Here is a 22,105-nt window from a genome sequence, read left to right as displayed (position 1 = left end):
AATGCTATGAGATCATACACACAAACTACAAATCAAATGAATGTCCTCAGCTAACGATGACCCCCAGAACATCTCTTTCAACAATAATATCTTTGTAACGCAACCTGCTAGCAACGAAAATAGCAAGGCGCATCGCATCGAGTTCACCCACGGGTACCGACGAGTTTGTGCCAACTCACTCATCAGGCCAAAGCGATAAAGTTACAGGCTTTTTGCTTTCATCAAACTCCTTCTCAAACATGTACTCCACCGCCTTATGAAAAGAATCAGTATCTAACTACTCCACAAAATGCATAAATGGAGTTGAATCACAAAACACCTTTATCCACGGACAATGAAATAAAGCATGTACCACTGTTTCCTCACTCGAATTACAAATTGTGCACACTTTGTCAGGACTGAAGTGACGAAAACCTAAGCATTTATTTACAGCCAAAACACCACTTACTGAGTTACTTGCTCTCTAAATAAAATGTTTCATCTAGGGTGGGCCATTCAAGTTCCAAATTTTGTTCCAAAACTTACTATGCTCCTTCTCATGATTTTCATTCCCATTGTTGATATGATTGTCTCCCCAACCAATAAGTTGTGTAGGAACTATGCTTTGAATCTGTTCGACGAAATGCGTGTTTGCAGGCCCGTCTGTTCGGGTCGGGCAGTGCCATCTGATCGGGCGGGGTCGAAGACGCCCAACAAGGCTATTTTGCATGGCACCCCATGGAGTCGGGCGTGTTCACCCGATCGGGCGTAGTTATTGAACTACAATCAAGGCAAAGTCCGTCCGATCGGGCCTGCGTGCAATTCTGGGTTTAGAAAATAGGCTGCCCGATCGAGCGGTACTATGTTTTAACACGGAAATGCGTTTTCCTAAGCGGGGTATAATTGTATAAATAGGTTTTAAAACTAGTTTCTTTATACTACAAATTAAATCTTAATTACTCCGTAATCTGGATTTTCCTCATATTAATAAAATTATTCTCTCTCTCTGCCCTTGGACGTAGCCAATAATTTGTTGGTGAACGATGGTAAATGTGTGTGTGTTTTTTCTTTGTTTTGCATTCGATTATTTGTTATTTCTCACATCCATTATAATAAATTGGTATCAAGAGCTTTGTGTTTGATCTGGGTGTGAAATATGTCTAGGATGAATGTAAAAATTGATGAGAAACAATTTCAGTCTGTGGCAGATCAAGATGCGGGCTTTACTGAAGCAACAGGGGTTGTGGGCAAGTTGACAAAGAAGTCAACAGATTCAATTAATGCTGAGATGACCACTCTGATGGCAGTGGAGCGGTTCAAGTAGGAGACCTACCCCATCCTTGTCCAAGTGGGGGTGGGGAATGGGGATGGTTCTAGATTTGACGAGGATGGATTAAATTCGTACCCGCAATGTGTGGTGGAGCAGGTGTACATTTTATGCTATACCCGCCTATCCCCGCATATTTATTATTAAAATTCTATTCTATATACTTATATTATTAATAATTTTATCTTGCAAAGTCTAAATATGCGGGTATGACGCGGGTGCAGGTACCCATACGGACGGGGATGAAGTAGGTACAATGCGGGTACGAAGCGGGTGCATATATGTAATTTCCTGTAAATTTATGAATTTTATAAAAATATTTTAATGTATAGTTATTTATATTTAAATATATTTTAGTATTTAAATGATTATTTCTTCAAAGGTTACTTATTTGAAAGTCAAAGGAATTATTTTAATGATTTAAAGAAGTTAAAATATTTTGTCTAAGAATGCTTTGAAAATATTTGAAAACGTTAAAATACTTTTTGGATTTGGAAAAAGGATTTTTAAGTGGGTATGAGGAACTCAAACACTATTTGGATTAGAAAAAGGACTCCTAATTGGATATGGAGAATCCAAACACTAATTTCAACAATGATTAAATTCTATTTGAGCCCAATCACCTATTGTTAAGCCCACAAGGGAAAACTATAAAAACCCCCATAAACTCCAATTTTTCCCACAACTTATTTTCTCTCTCCCCGAAATTTCTGCCCTTGTCTTTTCTTTCTTTTTCTTTCTTCCTCTTCTTTCATTCAGCTTTCACCCCTCTCTCATCGGTTGTTGTTTCTCCTCCAGCGACTCAACGACCACCGCGTGCCACGCCACCATCCCGTCGCTGCCGTGCTGCGAGCCACTTTCCCTCATCTTCTTGCTTTGGTTAATTTCTTGATCCTCAAGTTATTTTCAGTGAAAAGTTTATGTTTTGAAGATTTGTTTCAATATGGTTATGTTTTTGATGATTTAATTATGAATCTAAGATTATATAATTTATGTATTGGAGAAATAAAAATTCAGATTTTCTTATTATGTTGAAATTGGATTTTTAATTATCAAATCATGAATTTTTAGGGTTTAAAAGGTTGGAAAATCATAGTAGTATGTTATATTTATGAGATTGATTGTTCTTATGATTTTAAATATATTTAAACATGTTTAAAAAGAGTTTTAATATATAATATATTGCTAGAAATTTGAAAGAGTATTGTTGATGGAGATTTATGATTTTAAAACATGAATTTGAGAGTTTTTAACAACTAGTATAGTACTATACTACGGGCTTTAATACTTAAGTTTTAATGATGGAAAAGATTTAACACTCTTTTAAGGAGGGTTTATAGTATTTTATCATTGCTATAAATTCATAAAGGATTGATTATGGATTTATATTGGTTGTTTTAGGCGGGGAATTCTCTTTAGGCAACTTTTAAGGTTGTGAAAATGGTCACTCAATTTGTCTACACAAGGTACGTACATACCTATGTCTTGATTGGATTAGTATCATGATTTTAAAGATGAGAATCATGCAGTATCATGTATAGAGAACTATATCGAATTCATATGTGATTACTATTAAGTTGAATTTGCATGTTTTATGTCATTGTGTGGAACATGTTGATTACGAAGTTTATATTATATGTTTGTATGGAAGATTGATGCAAGCATATGAGATTTGAGAACTTTATTGTATTAATTAATATGAGTATTAATCTACATATTGGATTGGATCATGTTGTTCCCTTTTTATTATTTCAATACTTTATAAGGGTCGAGAGCCTTATTTGGTAAGTTCATATTTTATATCTTTGAAAGATTGGATGGATATTGGCTAGGTTCAATAAATAAGGAAGATTGGATCAAAGTTTGAATTAACCTTGACTTGTTAAGTTGGTTGATTACTTATCTAATTCTAAGATAAAAGTGGAAGTTTATAATTGTTTGATGATTGTATTATCTGTATTGCTTGTGAGTCATAAAAAGTAATAAATTATTAATCATGTAAAGTTAAACGTGAATAGTCTTTAGACTTGAAATGTTGGACAAGTAGAGAGTTGGAGTGCATGGTTTTCCTGTGACCGGATTGATCACCGTGTCCTATTATTATTTTAAAGGTTACTCGATATCGTAGGTCATGAGAATACGTAGTTGCGGCCATATTTCGTCTTCCAAACGGAAGGTTGGTTTTCAGTCAGACAACTCGTTCCATTGACTATTCCATTTAGAGTAAATAAAATGTTGGTTGCGAAATTTAGTTCAGTAAAAATTATCTACAAAGTTATTGTATTATTGTGGTAGTATCATATTAGGATTATTTATTTGTAATTATATATTTAGTACTCAGGTTTGCTAATTACGTACTTTTGTGTGTATGTTGATCATGGCTAGTGCATTGTCCATCTACATGTTTGAAGATGATGCATCATGCGTTTGAGACTTGAAAAGTTGTGTAGATCATTTATCATACTTGACTTCTACTTTTTGTTGTTGACTTTAATTATTTTAATTGTTGTAGTTGATTTTGACAATCGTCGTTGAATTTAACTTTTGAGCTGATTTTTAGGTCAACTAAGTTTTATTTATAAAGCTATTTATTATGTTTTCCTCTGCAAAATTCTGAATAAGCCGATACGTTATCACACAGGCAATAATGCTTTGATGATTCTTAAGTTTTGTATTTAAAAGGGTATAAAAAAATAGAGAATCGTCGGGATGTTACATAATACTCATGCGGGTGGTGGGGCATGAATGAGTCTAAATACATACTTGATGAGAAACGAATGATTATGAAATTTCCACCCACCATGAGTGGTGAGGCAGGTATGAAAATTTAATTCGGGTGCGGATGTAGAGTATCATCCTACGCACTCGCCCCGTCCAAACGACCAAACCCCCAACCCCCGACCAATCTCAAGCAAATTCGCAAATACATTTACATTGGGGTATGCTATATACAACAAAAAAAAGGCTAAATACAGCAAAATATATTAAAGACTAACTTACTCTTTAGGGGGTAATCTATGACAAATGACCCCTCTTAGGAGGGTCATCTATGACAAATGACCCCCTTATATGGGGGTCATATATGACAAATGACCCCTTTATATGGGGGTCATCTATGACAAATGACCCCTCTATAGAGGGGTCATCTATGATAAATACTTCATTCCCGCCATACCCCTATCGCGTCAAACATATAACACAACCTGATACGAAAACTTTAGGTGCCGGCTATTATGTTAGGGGGATGCGATAGACCTATTTCAGAATTTTTCCCAACCCAAACACATTCAACTTTATAAATAAATGTGACACGTTGACTTGTGTGCATAAGTACTTATGATAATGTATTTTGCTGTATTGCTGCACCCCTGCTTACGAGATTTTTTTTTTGGGATGCACAGTGTCGCCATCTTCAGGAGGTAGGTCTAGGAGACTTGGACCGCCTGGGGCTGAGGACTGCTAAGCACGTCCTGGGAGCTAATTTAAGTTTCTACATATGGCCTCCTCGTTTACTTTACGTTTTTCTCCGATCCTGGATTACATGTGTTTGGTAGTGGAAAGAAAGTCTTGATGTTTTTTACCAGTTTGAAACTTGGTATAAATCTCTACATCAAAAAGAAATTTGAATGGATAAATATAAAAAAAAGCTCAAATTCTACTCTTTTCACCAATTAGTATTATTGGCATATTTGTCTCGCACAACCGAATTTCCCCAAAGCGTGGATTATGCATTAGGGTGCACAATGCTCATTGTGCACCCAAAAAGCATATATCATTTATATAAAAGAACACGAACTTTTTGCAACAACTTTTCTACTTCAAAAAAGAACACACAACTTAAAATTAATGAACGTGTAAATTTATATTTATAAAAGAACAAAGGTTATAATGAAAAGAACATATAGTAAATCAACATCTACACTTAAGGTAAAAGAACATATACCTTTTAAATTTAAACTTGCAAAGGAATCTTTAGTTGCAAAATTTAAGGAAGCAAATAACAATAATTTTTTAAAATTATAGACTCTAAAAATGATAAAACGACGTAGTTTAGAAAAGGGTGCACCATGCTCTACATGCACTTGAGTGCATGTACTTATTCCCTGAATGGATCATATGTGGACAAAAGTGAACCATGTGATATACTTTATGTTATTTCATTCCTTATTCTTTTTCTTCTTATTTTACATGTAAGCAAGTAAGCTTACCTATTAATTAGTTATGTAGTTCATCAACATGAATTGAGACATTCTGCTTTAGCTACAAAATATGTTCTGTATGTTATGAACAAGGTACATTAAGACTTTCAACATTAATGGATGATTCTCGCTGAAAGTTACTGTGTGCATCATCAGATCTGGCAGAGAGTATTCATTATAACTCGAAATAAGCTTAAACAACATCATCAGGGGTAACATGATAACATCAGGTTTCATGGTGTACTTGCTTACAGGTCCCTTGGTGTATCCACACTTCTTGTAACTCTAAAAGTACTATTTGAACATACGGTGACTCAGAGGCGGCTAAGGCCATGTGCAGGGTGAGCAACTGCACAGGACCCCCGAAAAATAAGAGTCCAATTATGTTAGTTGTCCGTCCAAAGAAAAAAAAAAAAAGAAAACCTAAATCTAATTATAAATAAAAAGAGATTAATTTCTATTTGGTGGTTTTCTTCTTCTTTTCCTATTCTTCAAAAAGGCCCATTTATAACTCTTCTGGCTCTTCTATTTACCAAAATATTTAATCTTTATAATTTTATTTTAGCACAGGACCCCTAATTTTATGAGACGGCCTTGCGGTGACTGCTTGGCACTATTAAGCACCTATGATTAAGTTTATCTGTTTACTTGCAGCTATCATCAGGTAAAAATCATACTTCTTGAACAAATAATGAAATTTGATGGCGGTAGAATGACAAAAGAACCCTCAGAATTTCTGTCTATGGCTGGTATAGAGCATTCAGAGTTAATGTCCATGGCTGAGTCTGTGCTTGCTAGTTCAGCGCCAGGTACAAACTTCACTTTGCTTATTAATAGTTTCATGGGAATCTTGTAAAAAGGAACAGTGTCATGGGATTGATTCCATCTGCTTTGTTCAGACGAGCATTATCATGATTTATGGGTGAGGGGTGTACCCTACCTTCTATACTAGGGTTCCCATGTTCTAGATCACCATTAATCAAGTTTATGAGGATCCTTGCGATGTATAAATTAGTACTTTCTCACTGCATTACCTTTTATTGCTGAGCAGTCATGAATCATTCTCCGAAATGGGTACATGCATCCCAGTCTACATGAACATTGAACCTGTTATCTTTTTATGTTTCCAGTTTCTAGTCGTGCGAAAACAAAAAAAATTATACATGTAAAATAGATAAAGTAAGTTTTCTGCTGTCAAATTTCAATACAAACTTGCTAAATATGAGAATAATTAATTTAAAGTCGGCTGTATTGCTGCTCTTGTGTCTTGAGATTTAATCTTCGATATTGGTCAAGAGTTCTCCTTATGTTACTACTCACAACGATAAACAAATGTAAAAATAAATTATTATTGGTGTTTCCCTAATTCTATTCATGTGTTTCTGAAATTATGCAGATATCGTCTGAAGCATCGGATTAAACCTTTAAATGTCGAGGTTCTGCAGTGGCGTTTTTGTTGGCTGTCCTGAACTGGGTTAGCATTTCTCATATAACTTAGGAAAGCTACTGAAAGGATCACACACATATACTGCACTCTATTGGGATTACTACTGGAACTTAAGTGGTTAGGTTGCATCCTAGTTACCTGGGCTGTATTTATGTTCTGACATTTGCTTGCCTGGCTCTTTCCTCATGTTGTGAACATGGTTTTGTGTATAACTCTGATATGGTAACAGGTAAACATGTTTTTTTTGCAGGATTAATCACGCTAAATTACATCTTACTGTTTACTTGTTCTTGTGGTATCTGTTTTCTTGTGTCAATTGTGCACTGGCAAACTCTCATATGAGACGGTCTCACTCTCAGATCATATCATTATACTTCATATCTTTAAGGGGTCACAGTATTTTTAAGTGATCCATTTAGCTCAAATAATAAGGTAAGACGGTCTTTTTTGTAAATCAACTAAATGCGACTAGTTGTACATCGCTACCTTTTGAATGAATTAAACATTTATAGAATTTATTGATAGTAATTTTAAGGTTCTTCTGAAATTGATTTTGGTACTCATATGTGAGCGGTGCATAGGAAATTTTGAATTCACAAGAGGAGTGCTACAAATTAATTTCCAAAAACTATGAGTGACCAATATTATGAAAGAAAAAACTATCTAGAAGATGAAAGAAAAATTCAAATCTACAGGTAGTACTCCAGTTACATCTGGTGGATTTCAGCACGCCCCCTTTCTCCAACCTAATTACCTGAAGGAGAAACCTCAAATACTCTCGAGAGAGAGAGTCATGAGTCACATATGAATGTGACTCTTCAACAACTGATAAGCCAAGAATCCCAAGCGATAGATGCTTGTTCGAATTGCTCACTGTTCGTTGTCCGGAATGTGATTGACATTTGCTTCTACAACTTCCATCCATTATCAAATTTTTGACTCCACCAGTACAATCATCGACCGATGACTCCTTACTTAATATGCAACTCTCTGTCGTTTTTATTTGTTTTTTTAGAGCATGTACGAGCTACTAAAGCTCCTTTAGGTGTTTCTTTTTTTAATGTTTGATAGTATTAGAAATAGGTCGTACTTTGTTGTTAATTAATGCAAGTTTTCTCGATGTCAAAAAAAAGAAGATGAAATATATTATGCTCCTCAACAAGCTCTCCACAAAACATTAACTGTAAATAGCCAGATCTGATATAAATGCTTAGGTCAATATTCATGGTAATGCTACGTTATTGTTATGCTCTCCACATTTTATTTGGTTAGTGGTTATAAATGATCGTAATGGTGATGCATTTTACCGTGTATTTGCATATAAATGCTTAGGTCAATATTCATGGTAATGCTACGTTATTTCATAACAATTAATTTTTTCTCAAAATTTCATTACCATCTATTACCACTTAAAAATGTTGTATTAGATATTAATGAACATATATGAAGAAAACGAGATATCAAGTTTCATTATCATGGATATAGACATGAGACTTTCTTGTGAGATTACAATATATAATTCATTATTATTAGCAACATTTATGACCATTAATCAAACAGACCGTAGGGGTAATCGTTTTCTTTTTAGGAGGAGTGACATATGTATCTTGGCGTGTGGACAAAGAGTTAATTTTTTTTTTTTGAAGTGAGGACAAAGAGTTAACCCAACTAGAGCGCTTAGTATGTGAATTAAAGTTGAAGGTTTGTGCTGTATGAATGGGATAGTGAAAATGTAACAAAATAGTGTCAATGTCTTGTTTGGTAGATTTGAGAACAAATGTTGAATTTACAAACAAATAGTAAACATACAAGATTAAGATCTTACCATGTCATTTTTGTGGTTGGATAGGATCGAAAGATCTTACAAAATTAAGATCCTACCTAGGATCGGGACCGCTGAGGTCCTTTCCGAATCGTAAAATCGTAAGATTCGAATCGGGATTTTAACAACAGAGATATAAACATATTAAAACAAGCATTAATAAAGATATAAACATATGAGAGATCATATTTCAGGAATTGTAAGTTTGTAACACCATTGAACCTCTAGGCAGAGGTAAACCTAAATAGAGGTATAAAATTTAATGGTAATAGAATTATGTGAAGTGAGCAACTTCAACTCACATTTCTCTTGTACATAGAAACTTCACATGTAAAAACACAAAAATTACATAACTTCCTCATAGTACTTCTTTTCCCTTTTTTTTTTGTTCTTAGTGATATAACTGTAGGAGTTATAACAATTTACGAATTGCTAACTCAAATAATTATAGGAGTATATGAAAGAGAAACAAATATGAGTTACAACCCAGGATAAGAAAAATATAACTTTAGATATATGTTATAATGCAAAACTTCTCCTTATATCTCCTTTTCTTTATTTCTGTTAAACTCTCTCAGGCTTCTGCCTTTTTTTATTATTTCATGATTAGAAATGTTACATATATATAGTTATACAATTCTAAATAATTAAAGGATGATAATTGTTCTCATCACAAACCACTATTTAAATTAAACAAATGCTAATTAAAGAAAGCTAAATATAACATCCTAAATTTAAAGTTTGTTTTTCAACACACCCCCTCAAACTTTAATTTTCATACCAAGTAATTCTCTTAACCCACAGTCGGTCATTTCAAATTCTTTGAACATGACCCTTTTGAAATCTTCGAACATTCTTTCATTGTTCCCAGTGAACAATAGATCATCAACATATAAGCTTACTATGAGTATATTATCACCATTCTTCTTCACGTAGACTGCATGTTCATACGGACACTTAACAAAACCATTCTGGATTAAGTATCCATCAATACGTGTGTTCCAAGCTCGTGGAGCTTGCTTTAGACCATAAAGTGCCTTTTTCAGCCGAAGCACTTTATTTTCTTGTCCCTTGATAATAAAACCTTCAGGTTGTTCTACATAAACTTCTTCTTCAAGAACGCCATTTAAAAATGCAGATTTAACATCAAGCTGGTATATCTTCCATTTATGATGTGCTGCAAGTGAAATTAACAATCTCACTGTATCTAATCGAGCTACGGGAGCAAATACTTCATCGTAATCAACCCCGTATTTTTGCTTGTAACCTTTTGCTACAAGTCTTGCCTTGTATCTGTCAATGCTTCCATCAGCACCTCTCTTGATCTTATATACCCATTTCACACCAATAGCCTTTTGGCCCTTTGGCAATGTAGCAAGTTCCCATGTATCATTTTTCTCTATTGAATGAATCTCCTCTTTCATAGCAGATATCCATTCTTTTCTCCAGCGGCTTCTTTAAAATTGATTGGTTCATGATCAGCATATAGGCAAAATAAATCTACCTCTTCAACTTCAGTTGTATTCTCATAGATGTCTCTTAAGCTTCTCATCTTAAGAGTGTTTTTGATGATGAACTTGATCCTCCAGTTGATGGCGATGGTGGTGATGATGACTGATTATTATTTGTGGAGTGTTTGGTGGATTTTGTTCAGAACTCCTCTCCTTAACATCATCATACCTTCAAACACAATTTTCTCTTTCTCTTTTTCTTGGTCATCCCATTTCCAAGATTCTCCTTCGCTGAATATTACATCCCGACTCTCAATTAACTTTCCAGTTATTGGACTATAATTTATAAGCCTTGGATTGTGAACTGTATCCAATAAAGATACATTTTTCACCACGATCATCTAACTTCTTTCGTTTGCTTCTGGTATTTGAGCATAGGCAATGCACCCAAATACTCTCAAATGTTCAACATTTGGCTTTTCACCACTCCATGCTTCTTGTGGAGTCATATTTTTCACACTTTTCGTAGGACAACGATTTAGAATATAAGTTGTCCAAGCAACAACTTCTGCCCAGAATTGCTTCGGCAATCCCCTTTCTTTCAAGATGCTTCGTGTCATGTCTAGAATTGTTCGATTCTTTCTCTCGGCAATTCCATTTTGTTGGGTTTATAGGAGGCTGTGAATTGTTGTCGTATTCCCGTCGCTTTGCAATAATTTTTGAATAAATTTGATTTATATTCACCCCTCGATCTGATCTTAGGGTTTTCAACTTATACCCACTTTCAAGCTCCACCCGAGCTTTAAATTGCATAAATGTATCAAATGCAGCTGATTTCTCCTTTAACATATACACCCACAATTTCCTGCTATAATCATCTATGAAGGTAATAAAATAACGATTACCTCCTAAAGATATCGGTTCCAATGGTCCACATATATCTGTGTGTACCAATTGCAATGGTGCTTTCGCTCTCCATGATAATCCCTTCTGAAATGGTAGTCTAGCTTGTTTTCCTGCCGTGCATATCTCACAAACTTGTTTAGGATCTTCAATTTTAGGCAAGCCATGCACCATATTCTTCGATTGCAAAAGTTTTAGGCCATTGAAATGCAGATGCCCAAAACGCTTATGCCATTTCCATGAATCATTCTCAATAACACCATAGAAGCATTTTTGTACCTCGGTGTTAAGTTGCAGCGGAAACATGCGATTCTTCGCCATTTTTGATTGAGCAATAAGTCTTCCATTTTATCTTTAAGTTGAAGATTATTACCTTCCATATGAACAATATATCCCTTTTCCAAAAGTTGCCCAATACTAAGGATGTTGCTTTTCATATCAGGCACGTAGTAAACATTAGAAATAAATTCTTCATTTCCATTTGCTTGAAATATTCGTATTTTCCCTTTACCTTCAACTTGTAGTTTGGATGAATCTCCCAAACTTACATTACCTTGTGCATTCTCATCAAGGTCAATAAAATATTCTCTTCTACCACACATGTGGTTACTCGCACCAGAATCGAAAAACCACATGTCTTGTTGATTACTAGCCTCTTCATGTGCTAGTAACAATGCAGGACTTTCCTCATTGTTTTGGATGATTCAGCGAAATTTAAATGATTTCCCTGATCTTTTGTTGCTCCACATTCAGATGCATAATGTCCATATTTTTGACAATTATAGCATTGAATGTCTTTTCCTTACCACGTTCATTGAAAACTCTTCCTCCTCTGTTTAACCCTCTACCACGACCAAAACCTTTCATTATTTTGGTTGCGAGGTTGGTAGTTATTACCACGACCTCTACCTCCGCGTCCTCGAACTTGCCTTGTCGGTTTCCACCTCTTCGTTCATTTGATTGGAATCTTGATTCAAGTGCCTGATCGATTACAGCTGGTCCATCATTCTTCTGAATTCTTTGTTCATGCACTTGAAGTGATCCCATAAGCTCTTCTATTGATAATGTATCAATATCCTTTGATTCTTCAATTGCTGGTAATACATGATTGAATTTTTTATTACACGATCGTAGAACTTTTTCAACAATTTTTTTATCTTCTATCTTTTCACCATTTTTTTTTGTTGTGTCACATTCGTGAGAAGCCGAGAAAAATAATCAGAAATAGACTCAGTCTCTGTCATTTTTATTTCTTCAAATTCACCTCGCAGGGCTTGTAAACGGATTTTCCTAACCCTCTCGACACCTTTAAATATTGTTGCAAGAGTATCCCAAGCTTCTTTGCTTGTGGAGGTATTTGATATCTTCACAAATGTTTCACGATCCAAACCTGCATAGATTAAAAATAATGCCTTTTGATCTTTTTTCTGATTTTCTTTCAATTCTTTTTGTCTTTGTTAAAGAGTCTTTGTTTCATCAGATGGTTTTTCGAAACCATCACTTACAACTTCCCATAAATCCTGGGAGCCAAACAAAGCTTTCATTTTTATGCACCAATCTTCATTATTGGTCTTTGGACAATTGGGGTACTTGTGGTTGGACAAAGTTGGTAGACATTTTTCAGGTATTGATACTGAAACGATCACGTGGCTCTGATACCATATGTAGGAGTTATAACAATTTACGAATTGCTAACTCAAATAATTATAGGAGTATATGAAAGAGAAACAAATATGAGTTACAACCCAGGATAAGAAAAATATAACTTTAGATATATGTTATAATGCAAAACTTCTCCTTATATCTCCTTTTCTTTATTTCTGTTAAACTCTCTCAGGCTTCTGCTTTTTTTTATTATTTCATGATTAGAAATGTTACATATATATAGTTATACAATTCTAAATAATTAAAGGATGATAATTGTTCTCATCACAAACCACTATTTAAATTAAACAAATGCTAATTAAAGAAAGCTAAATATAACATCCTAAATTTAAAGTTTGTTTTTCAACAATAACTCAGTATGCAGCTAAAAATGCTACTTAGATTACACATCAAACACTACACGTTTATACAAATGATCCGCAGGTAACCTTGGAACAGGCACAGCTTGTAGAGGTGTGCTCATATAGGTGACAATTCCTGGGGCCTCCTTCATGTCAATTTCTTCAACTTCATTTAGTTGGTTCCAATCAAAATGGTGCAATAGATGACCTAACATTGATGTTACCAAGTTGATACCCAATTGTGTTCCCGGGCATATACGTCTACCGGCCCCGAATGGTAGCAATCGGAAATCGTGACCTTTCATGTCAACATCCTCCTCGAAGAACCGTTCTGGTCGGAACTCGTTTGGATCCCGCCAAACGTTCGAGTCACGACCCAAACCCCAAACATTCACATAGACTATAGAGCCCTTGGGGACATCATACCCACCAATTTTGACATGAGCTTTTGCCTTATGAGGCAACATAAGAGGGGTTGGTGGGTGAAGCCTTAAGGACTCCTTTGCAAGGGCTTGTAAGTAGGGAAGGTTTGAGAAATCTAATTCGGTCATGATCCGTTCTTGTCCGATTACCCGATCCAGCTCTTCTTGGGCCTTCTTTTGTACTCTTGGGTTCCTTATTAACTCTGCCAAGGCCCACTCTACTGAGATGGAAACTGTGTCCATTCCTGCAATAACCATGTCCTGCACCAAAACAAAAATAGAAGGTAACATCTTAATTAGCTTACTTCAACAAGTTTTAGACCTTCTAAATTGTTATAAATTTATGCTGTCAAAGAATGCAATTCTATTTTCCTTAGTCACAAACTCATAAAAGACTGCATACGTACCCAAAGAAGCCCAATAATGGTGTCTTCACTAAGATCATACTCATCCTTGAGGCCAAGTAAGGCATCAACAAAGTGTTGCTTTATACCACCGATATTTTGGGACTTGGCTTTAGTATGCTCCTCCATGATTTCTCGAGTGAAGCGGTCCAATCGAGCGTTGTGCATTGCAGCCTCACCTTTTTCATTGTCAAGAGGCACCAACAACCATCGGAGCCACGGAAGGTGCTCGGCCAAGAAGCTTGTCTTGTTAGATTTCACCCCACTAGATAATATGCCCTTGAATTCCTTTCCTAAGGGATCTAATTCTCCCTTGGAGTTTATAAATCTCTTCCCAAAAGTTAGCCTTGTGATGTTGTTGAATGACACAGTTCCTATGTACCTCCTTACTTTAAGGGGTTTGCCTTTGTTTTCTGTATGAGCAAAAGATAATATGTTAATATCAATTTTTACCAAAGTTTGAAAAACAAGGTTTTGTTCAAACAGTATTCCATATCAATTTATAACAAGCATAAAAGAGTAGCATAATCTTTGGAAAAGCGTCGCATGACAACGTAGTTAAAAGGGGCTGTCATATTTATTTTTGGGAAGATATATAGTGCAATGATAATGAATAATTATAGTGTAATTTTCTAAACGAAAACTCATGTTAGTGTTCATATAAGGTAATATACATTGAGTGATTTATGAAAATTAATGAAATAAATGAATAAAACACAAAAGTACAAAGTTTGCAATTCTATCATCACAAATTAGTATGAGATTTTTCTTATAAGATTGCATCACAAACTTCCATTAACATTATTACTATCATTATGTTTTAGAGACCGCCTACTTTTAAATTAAAATTAAACAACGGTAAGTCCAATATTAAAAAGAATATTAGCCCAACAATGACTAGATTAATTTCTTTCGATGACTAATTTAATCTATTTAATTACTAATCTATTTATATATTAAAATTAGATCGTTCTCTTCAATAACTTTTGTATGTTCTACTAGCTAATAAATCTTGTAAAGAGATGCTCTCAAAAATTGGCAATTGTTTTTATAAGGTTAAAAAGTCAGATGGTGCAGTAGCATTAAAGTAAACGCCAAGTTCCCGATATATTTGTTTTTCCCCCTTCTCAAAAGAAAACAACGTTGGAGAAGATTGGCTGCCCACTAACTTCCACATGCACAATTTCATTGACGGTTTGTGATTGAGGGAATTAATGCATGCACATGGGCCATTAAGCCCTGTTCTTTTACTCATATTTGCGTTTAATTTAGTTCAACTTACCTTATTCATTCAATTCACTTCAGTCCAACTACTTTTCTTTAATTTTACAATTTTATTTCCGTTCAGATCAAAAAACGGAGCCTGAATATCATCATAATTTATTGGGAAAATTCCTCAGGTATCCCTAAGGTTTGGCGTAATTCCCAAATTACCCCCACATTTGGGGAATTCCTCAGATACCCTGAGGTTTGTGTTTGGGCTCAAGATACCCTTACTATGGATGGAACCCTAACGCCGTCTGATTTTCTTTCTCTCTCCCCACCCCCACCCACCCCGACACCACCCCCTCTCCCCTTTCCAATTAACAAGTCGAGACGATTCTAATTAACAAGACCACACATGACTATTTTTACTTAAAAAATCAAAATAATCCGTTAAAGTTAGTAGTTTGATTTTTCAAAATAGGATTGTAGCAAACTAACAACAATAAAAAAATATTGACATAGTACTTCTTTTGTACTACAAAAATTCGGTGGAATATCTAAATATGATGACTAAGTCCATCTTAGATCAGATATGTCCTGTAACACCTTGCACCTTCTGTGTTGCTGGCAATGGCAGTTCATACTCTGACAGTCTCGCTCTAAGATTACTCCTACTCAAGATTCTAAAAAATCAAATTAAAAATGTTCGAATCATGTACGATTTTACTATTTAACTTTTATTACCACTTCTCAAGAATAAGTTTTATTCCTGCTACAAATTTTTTATTTGTCACAAATTACTTGTTATGAATGTTTTAAATTAGTTATTACATATTTTTTTTTGAAGGTAAGATGAAGTTCCTTACAAGAAGAGGGGGAAATTGTGGATTCCTTTTTACAAGGGGTAAGATTCAATCCCGAAATTTCTAGTTATGGAGGTGATGCCAACACCACTCGGCTATTATATACTGCTCGGATTAATAGGTGAGGTTGGTTTGGTAAGAGAAAATAGGAATCAAGGAAATACAGTAATATTGAGATTAGAATACATATATGTCGGCAGGTGATAATCCAAAGATAAGTCAAGGTTACTATATAAACCTCTCGATCAAAGAAAATATCCAAAACTTAGCCACAACGCCACATGAAACGTCAATTTTCAAAATAAAAAGCATATTGTTTTGGAATGTTGAAAAGAACAAATATAATTAAGTAGGAATAGTACTCTTCAATTTCATATTGAGTTTGTAAAAATATAAGATTTAGACAATTTATTGTGTTGGAAAAAGGAGTACTCTTATATGTTATTCTCTCCTACTTTTATACTTTACAAGTTTACACCATTACCATAAAGTCAAAATTCAACCAAAGTTATAAATTTCATGTGATGCTTTGTGAAATTGGTTTCTTAATTTCAAAATATCAACTTTTCAACATTATATTTAAAGGAACTTTCCAACAAATATTAATGTTATATAAATTAGAAGTATTGATGGTCAAGATTTGTGTTTGACTTTTACGGTAACTATATTTTGGGACGGAGGGAGTAATTTCTAAGGATCCTAAGTACCCATCATGAGTCGAACCTTACCTAAAGTACCTAGAAAAAAACTGAAGAGTACTATTGCTAGTCAAATACAACCCAACTTTACCATATATCAAATTTCGTATCATGTTAATAACATACTCTTATTACCGTCTTTTTTAATTGTTACATTTTCTATAAATGACTACATTTCTCTCAAATGATTGCTTCTTTTTAATTGTTATATTTTCTTTATTTGGCTACTTGATCCACCATAAAGTAATACTTTTATATTTGTTTTTCACTTTTTCAACCAAAAATACCACTTTTTACCTTTTCTCATTATTTTACATTAAATGGGTCAAAAAAAATACACTCCAAACAGCTTAAAAGTAACATTGCATAAATACATACAACAATGTAGCAATTAAAAAAAACGAAATTGAGTAATATCTAATACTCCTAAGTTTATAAATAAGTATATATAGAAGATGCCATGATCGACTTAAGTTAAAGCTAACTTGACCTACTAATCCACATTGATAGCTCTTGAGTTCTATATCATCCTTTATTGGTGAGACAGATTAAATTCTCATCTTCAAATGAAGAGGACAAAATTTATTCTCTAGAATAGTAAGGTACTACTAGTATACTATACTATCCATAGTCTTTTAATGTCCTTCAGTCATGCTATAACATGAAAGTTCAGTCTTATAGGAGAAAACTATTTCAGTACAAAATCAACCAACTCTTTGCCTCTCCTAAAATATGACACATATACTGATTTACAAATTACAAAGGGATGACATCAGTGGTTATGGGTCGTGATGTTATGAATCATATAACTGCATTGAATTACTCCGTCCGTTTTTATTTAGTTGCTACATTTTTCATAAAGACTTGCTTTTTTTATTTGCTACATTGTTTCAACTTCTCTTATATAGTCTATTTGGCCCACCAAAAAGTATATTCTCTTTTACTTTTCCCAGTCATTATAGATTTTTGTAGCAGAAAATTTGGATAACATCACTATTGAAACTTTGCTCTTCCAAAAGAAATTTTAAAAAGTATATTAATTCTTTATCAAAAAATTCTACGAATAATATTTGTATAATTATTATCAAAGGTAAAATTATTATTAATCTTCAAAGCCGTTTTCTTCTGAGCTGAATCAAATTAAAAAGGATTGAGCTAAACTGAAGTAAAATTATAAGAAAAAAAACTAAATTAAACAAAATTAAACTAAATTGAGCTGAAACTATCTAAAAAAAACAAGAACTCTAGGATACCAAAACATAGAAAATAATTTTGACAATATTTCAGTTCATATAGGACATGTTCTCTTCGGCATAAAACATCTGAATTGGACTGAACTGAAATGAATAGTGACATGTGAGAGTAAAAGTATTGTCCAAAGCTGAACTGCATTGAACTGAACTGAATTGAACTAAACTGGATTGAATCGAACTAAACTGAATTGAACTGAGCTGAAAATAAGTTGGAGAGAACAGACCCATACTCCCTCTATTCTTTATTAGTTTATGCGTTCTTTTGCACAAAGTTTTAGGAGAAACAATATTGAGGGACATAAAAAGAAAGATAAATTATTATTTTATGTTAAAGTTAAATGTATATAAAATGAAAAATTAGTAATCTCATTTAAAAAAAATAAAAAATGAATAAACTAATAAGAAATATTCTAAAACAGAAATAGGGCTAAACTAATACAGATCGGAGGTGGTATACTGGTATCTAAAAGTATCTGACACAAAAGGAAGCAGTCACGAGTTTAGTCGCCCACAATTTCTGAATGAAACATCATTAAAAAATCCAACAGTTGGGGCTGCTTTGGCAGTTTGGACCCATTCAATTTCGCCGGTGTCAAATATTCCTTTTTTTTTTTTCTCACACTTCATATACTAATAAATACAATACCTTAAAATAATTGCATGTTCATATTGTTTTCTTATTAATGACGTCAAAATGTACACATATATAGGTATTTTCGTGAGTGCCTGTATCCAATTTTCAGTTCATTTTAAAACATTTAAACCTATAATGAACCAACAAGAAAACAAATACTCCCTCCGTTTTTTTTATAACATTGGACTTTTCACATTTACCGAGGCACAACTTTGACCTATAATATCTCCAGTTGTATAAAGGTAAAAATTATAAAAAATATATATTTGGAAAATATATACCGTGACGAATCAAACAAGATCCCACATGACTATATTTTTTCTTATGTATAAATAACAATTAGTGGTCAAAGTGTATTGGATGAATAATGTCCAAAGTCAATAGGTTACATCTAAAAAAAACGGAGGGAGTAGTTTAGCTTACTTTAAGAAAGTCTATTAAAAGTTGAGATTATTTTGAAATAATTTAAAGTTGAGATTATTTTGAAATAATTTAAAGTTAAGAATTAGAATCATTCAGGTAAATTTTCCAAATTATTATTGGTAAAAATCTAATTGACAAGTCCAATGAATAGGAGGGGTACAATGGTCCCCACTCCTCCTAGATAGATCACCACTTACATGACAAAATATTTATGCACTTCCAATTTTAAATATCTCACCAATTTGGTACTTCAATTAATTCTTTCTTTTCTGAAAACTACTTTCCTTTTTTCTTTTTCTTTTTCTTACTTTGACGAAACCAAAACTACTACTTTTCTTATTTATTGATGAAGTAACAAACAAATTAAGCATTAAAACCCTATCCAATTTTTGTATATATCCTCAACATAAGCAACATATACGAGTCTCACGTTAATTCCATCACAAATGTATAGGGAAAAAAAATATAGTCAAATAAGATCAATCTTATTTAATTCGTCTTTATGTATATTTTCAACAATATTTCATTCATTTTAAAATATTTGACATTTTTCTCAGAAAGCTCTCACATAAATGAAAAAATGTCTGTTTTATTTATTTCAGAACGAGTAGTGTTTTTTTTACACGGTTTTCAAGACGTAACTTTGATCTTTAATATTTTCAATTCCGTATTAATAAAATAATATAAAAAGTTGATAGTATGAAACTACATATTGAAATGAATCTAACAAGATCCTACATGAATATGCTTTTTAAAATATACGATACTTTTCTCAAAAGCTTTCATATAAATGATATAAATGAAAAAGCTTTCGTTTCACTTATTTCAGAATGAGAAAGTATCAACTTTTATAATTTTACTTATAGACATGCAGATCAAAGTAGTGTATCGAATAGCATAGCATGTACTATGCAAATGTTGATTCTTTAAGAAACGGAGGGAGTATTAAAAAAGAAAAAAAACATACCAGGTTGAGTGCAATCATTGAAGAGTGATTCAATCATAGCAGTAACCTCATCTTCTCTAATGGGCCTAAGAGCCTCAAGTCTTCTTTGAGTAAACAATTCCAAAGTACAAGCCTTTCTAACCTTAACATAATGAGGCCCATAATCAGCCCAAATAAGATCTTTACCATCTTTACTAAATCTAGCAGATGATCTACTTCTATGTCTATCAGCCAAAGTTTGATCATGTTCTTTCAACACTTGTTTCGCCAGCTCAGCACTTGAAACGACGACGTTTAACTTAGACCCAAGTCTAAAAGATAGTATTGGGCCATAAGTTTGGGCCCAATCATGAAAGCATCTGAACCGGACTGGTTTAATATCATATATATTACCTACAACCGGCCATGGTTTTGGACCGGGTGGTAGTTTGTATCTGAACCGTTGGAAGAGGTTGTATGCTAATACAAGAAGGAGGAGAGAGAGTGGGAGGATTAAAAGAAGACCCATGTTTTAGTTTTTTTGGGAGGAGAGAGAAAGATGTTTGGGTGTTTTTTTTTTTCCTTCTTTGTGTTTTTGAGGGGAAATAAAGTGGAAGAAGGGAGAAATTTGGGGTTATATGGTGAAGTGGGTGGGAAGGGGTTGGTGAATGAAAATGATGTGTGTAGGACTTAGGAGAGAGATTGGGAGGAAAAGAGGTGGAATAATTAAGCACCTTGTTTGGGTTAGACTTTTTTATTTGGTGCAACTTAGATGGGATCTAAGAGTTTAATTGATGTACTATCTCTGTTTCGTTGTAAATGCAATAAAAGAATATTTTATATCTCACAAATAATATAATTTTGTTGTATTTAAAATGAAATGGAGGAAGTATATGATATGGTTATGATTTTTTTATTCGGTAATTTACCGGACCAAATCAGCTCAGTCTGTATAAGTTGAGGGTAAGAAGGGGATCCTAATTATTTCATAAGGAAACTTCCAGAGACTGGTAACTGAAAATTTATACCCAGAAATAAATATTCACACAAATACTTCAAATATGGGAATGACGAGGGTCGAACTCCCGAGATGAAAGGTGGGAGTTCTAACCAATGGGCTAACGTATGATTCTCATATGGTTATGAATTATGATTAAATGTTTGTTTAGTGTCAAAGTTGTGGTAGTCAAGAATAAGGTGAGAGAGGATGGAAAATGATGACTTGTTATTATAAGATGAGATCATGAAGAAATCTTGAAAATGTAGTGCATAAGGTGAGGTATGTGTCACAATAAAGAATTTGTAATTAGGAATGTAACATGGGAGATGAATCATTGAAATGATATAATATCGGGAAAGATAAAGGGTGTTTGATAAGTGTTTTACGGATGGGTTTTTCGGAATTTTGGTTGTTTTACCTAGTTAGATAATCAAAGAAGTGGAAGTGGTTTATGGATGTTTTTTTTCAGAATTTTGGTTGTTTTACGTGGTTAGATAATTAGTCAAAGAAGTGGTAAATAACTTTTTGAGTACTTGAATTAATATGGACATTTTTTTTCTATTGATTTTGACGTCTACATTACACTAAACAGGTTTATTTATGGATGTTTTTTTTCAGAATTTTGGTTGTTTTACGTGGTTAGATAATTAGTCAAAGAAGTGGTAAATAACTTTTTGAGTACTTGAATTATGGACATTTTTTTCTATTGATTTTGATGTCTACATTACACTATATAGAGTTCACTCATGGTACACCCGGGTGTACAATGAGCATGGTACACCCAGGGGTATTTTTGTAATAAAATTAGAACTTCAGGTGCTCATTTGACACTAAATTTGCTCATATGGGCATTTTGCTCATTTACTCATTTGCTCATTTTGCTCATTTTGTAATAAAAGTGTTTGCTCATTTTCTTAAATAAGTAGAAATATTTGTTCATTTGCGCATTTGTTCATTTTGTTCATTTGCTCATTCGCTCATTTTGCTCATTTGGAGAAAATAATTTTGGGTGTACCATGAGCATGGTACACCCAGGTGTACTATAAATATTCTCCACTAAACAACCAGTAGTAACAAGTAGTAACAACTTACCTTCATAAACAACATAAACAAATAATTAACAATAACTCAAGCTAGCTAAGT

The 22,105-nt window shown here is 33.6% G+C and overlaps 1 protein-coding gene and 1 long non-coding RNA gene across 2 annotated transcripts; one reads left to right on the top strand and one right to left on the bottom strand.

Annotated features, from left to right (window-relative positions):
* Positions 1 to 5,492: 5,492 nt before the first annotated feature.
* LOC125495935 (uncharacterized) lies at positions 5,493 to 7,238 on the top strand. The gene is made up of 3 exons (XR_007272320.2): positions 5,493 to 5,759; positions 6,160 to 6,314; positions 6,902 to 7,238. It is a non-coding gene; the product is annotated as an uncharacterized LOC125495935 (long non-coding RNA).
* Positions 7,239 to 12,879: 5,641 nt separating this feature from the next.
* Positions 12,880 to 20,664, bottom strand: LOC104889547 (cytochrome P450 98A2). Its single transcript, XM_010674790.4, has 3 exons — positions 20,005 to 20,664; positions 13,964 to 14,373; positions 12,880 to 13,817 (listed from the first exon to the last, which is right to left on the bottom strand). Exons 1-3 carry the CDS (start codon positions 20,489 to 20,491, stop codon positions 13,176 to 13,178), a joined length of 1,539 nt encoding a protein of 512 aa, XP_010673092.1. The 5' UTR covers positions 20,492 to 20,664; the 3' UTR covers positions 12,880 to 13,175.
* Positions 20,665 to 22,105: the final 1,441 nt, after the last annotated feature.

The sequence above is a fragment of the Beta vulgaris genome, chromosome 3 (genome assembly GCF_026745355.1).
Source record: "Beta vulgaris subsp. vulgaris cultivar EL10 chromosome 3, EL10.2, whole genome shotgun sequence".
Classification (NCBI taxonomy): Eukaryota; Viridiplantae; Streptophyta; class Magnoliopsida; order Caryophyllales; family Amaranthaceae; genus Beta; species Beta vulgaris.
The sequence above is the reverse complement of the archived record's forward strand: the minus strand, read 5'-3'. Positions and strand labels throughout refer to the sequence as shown.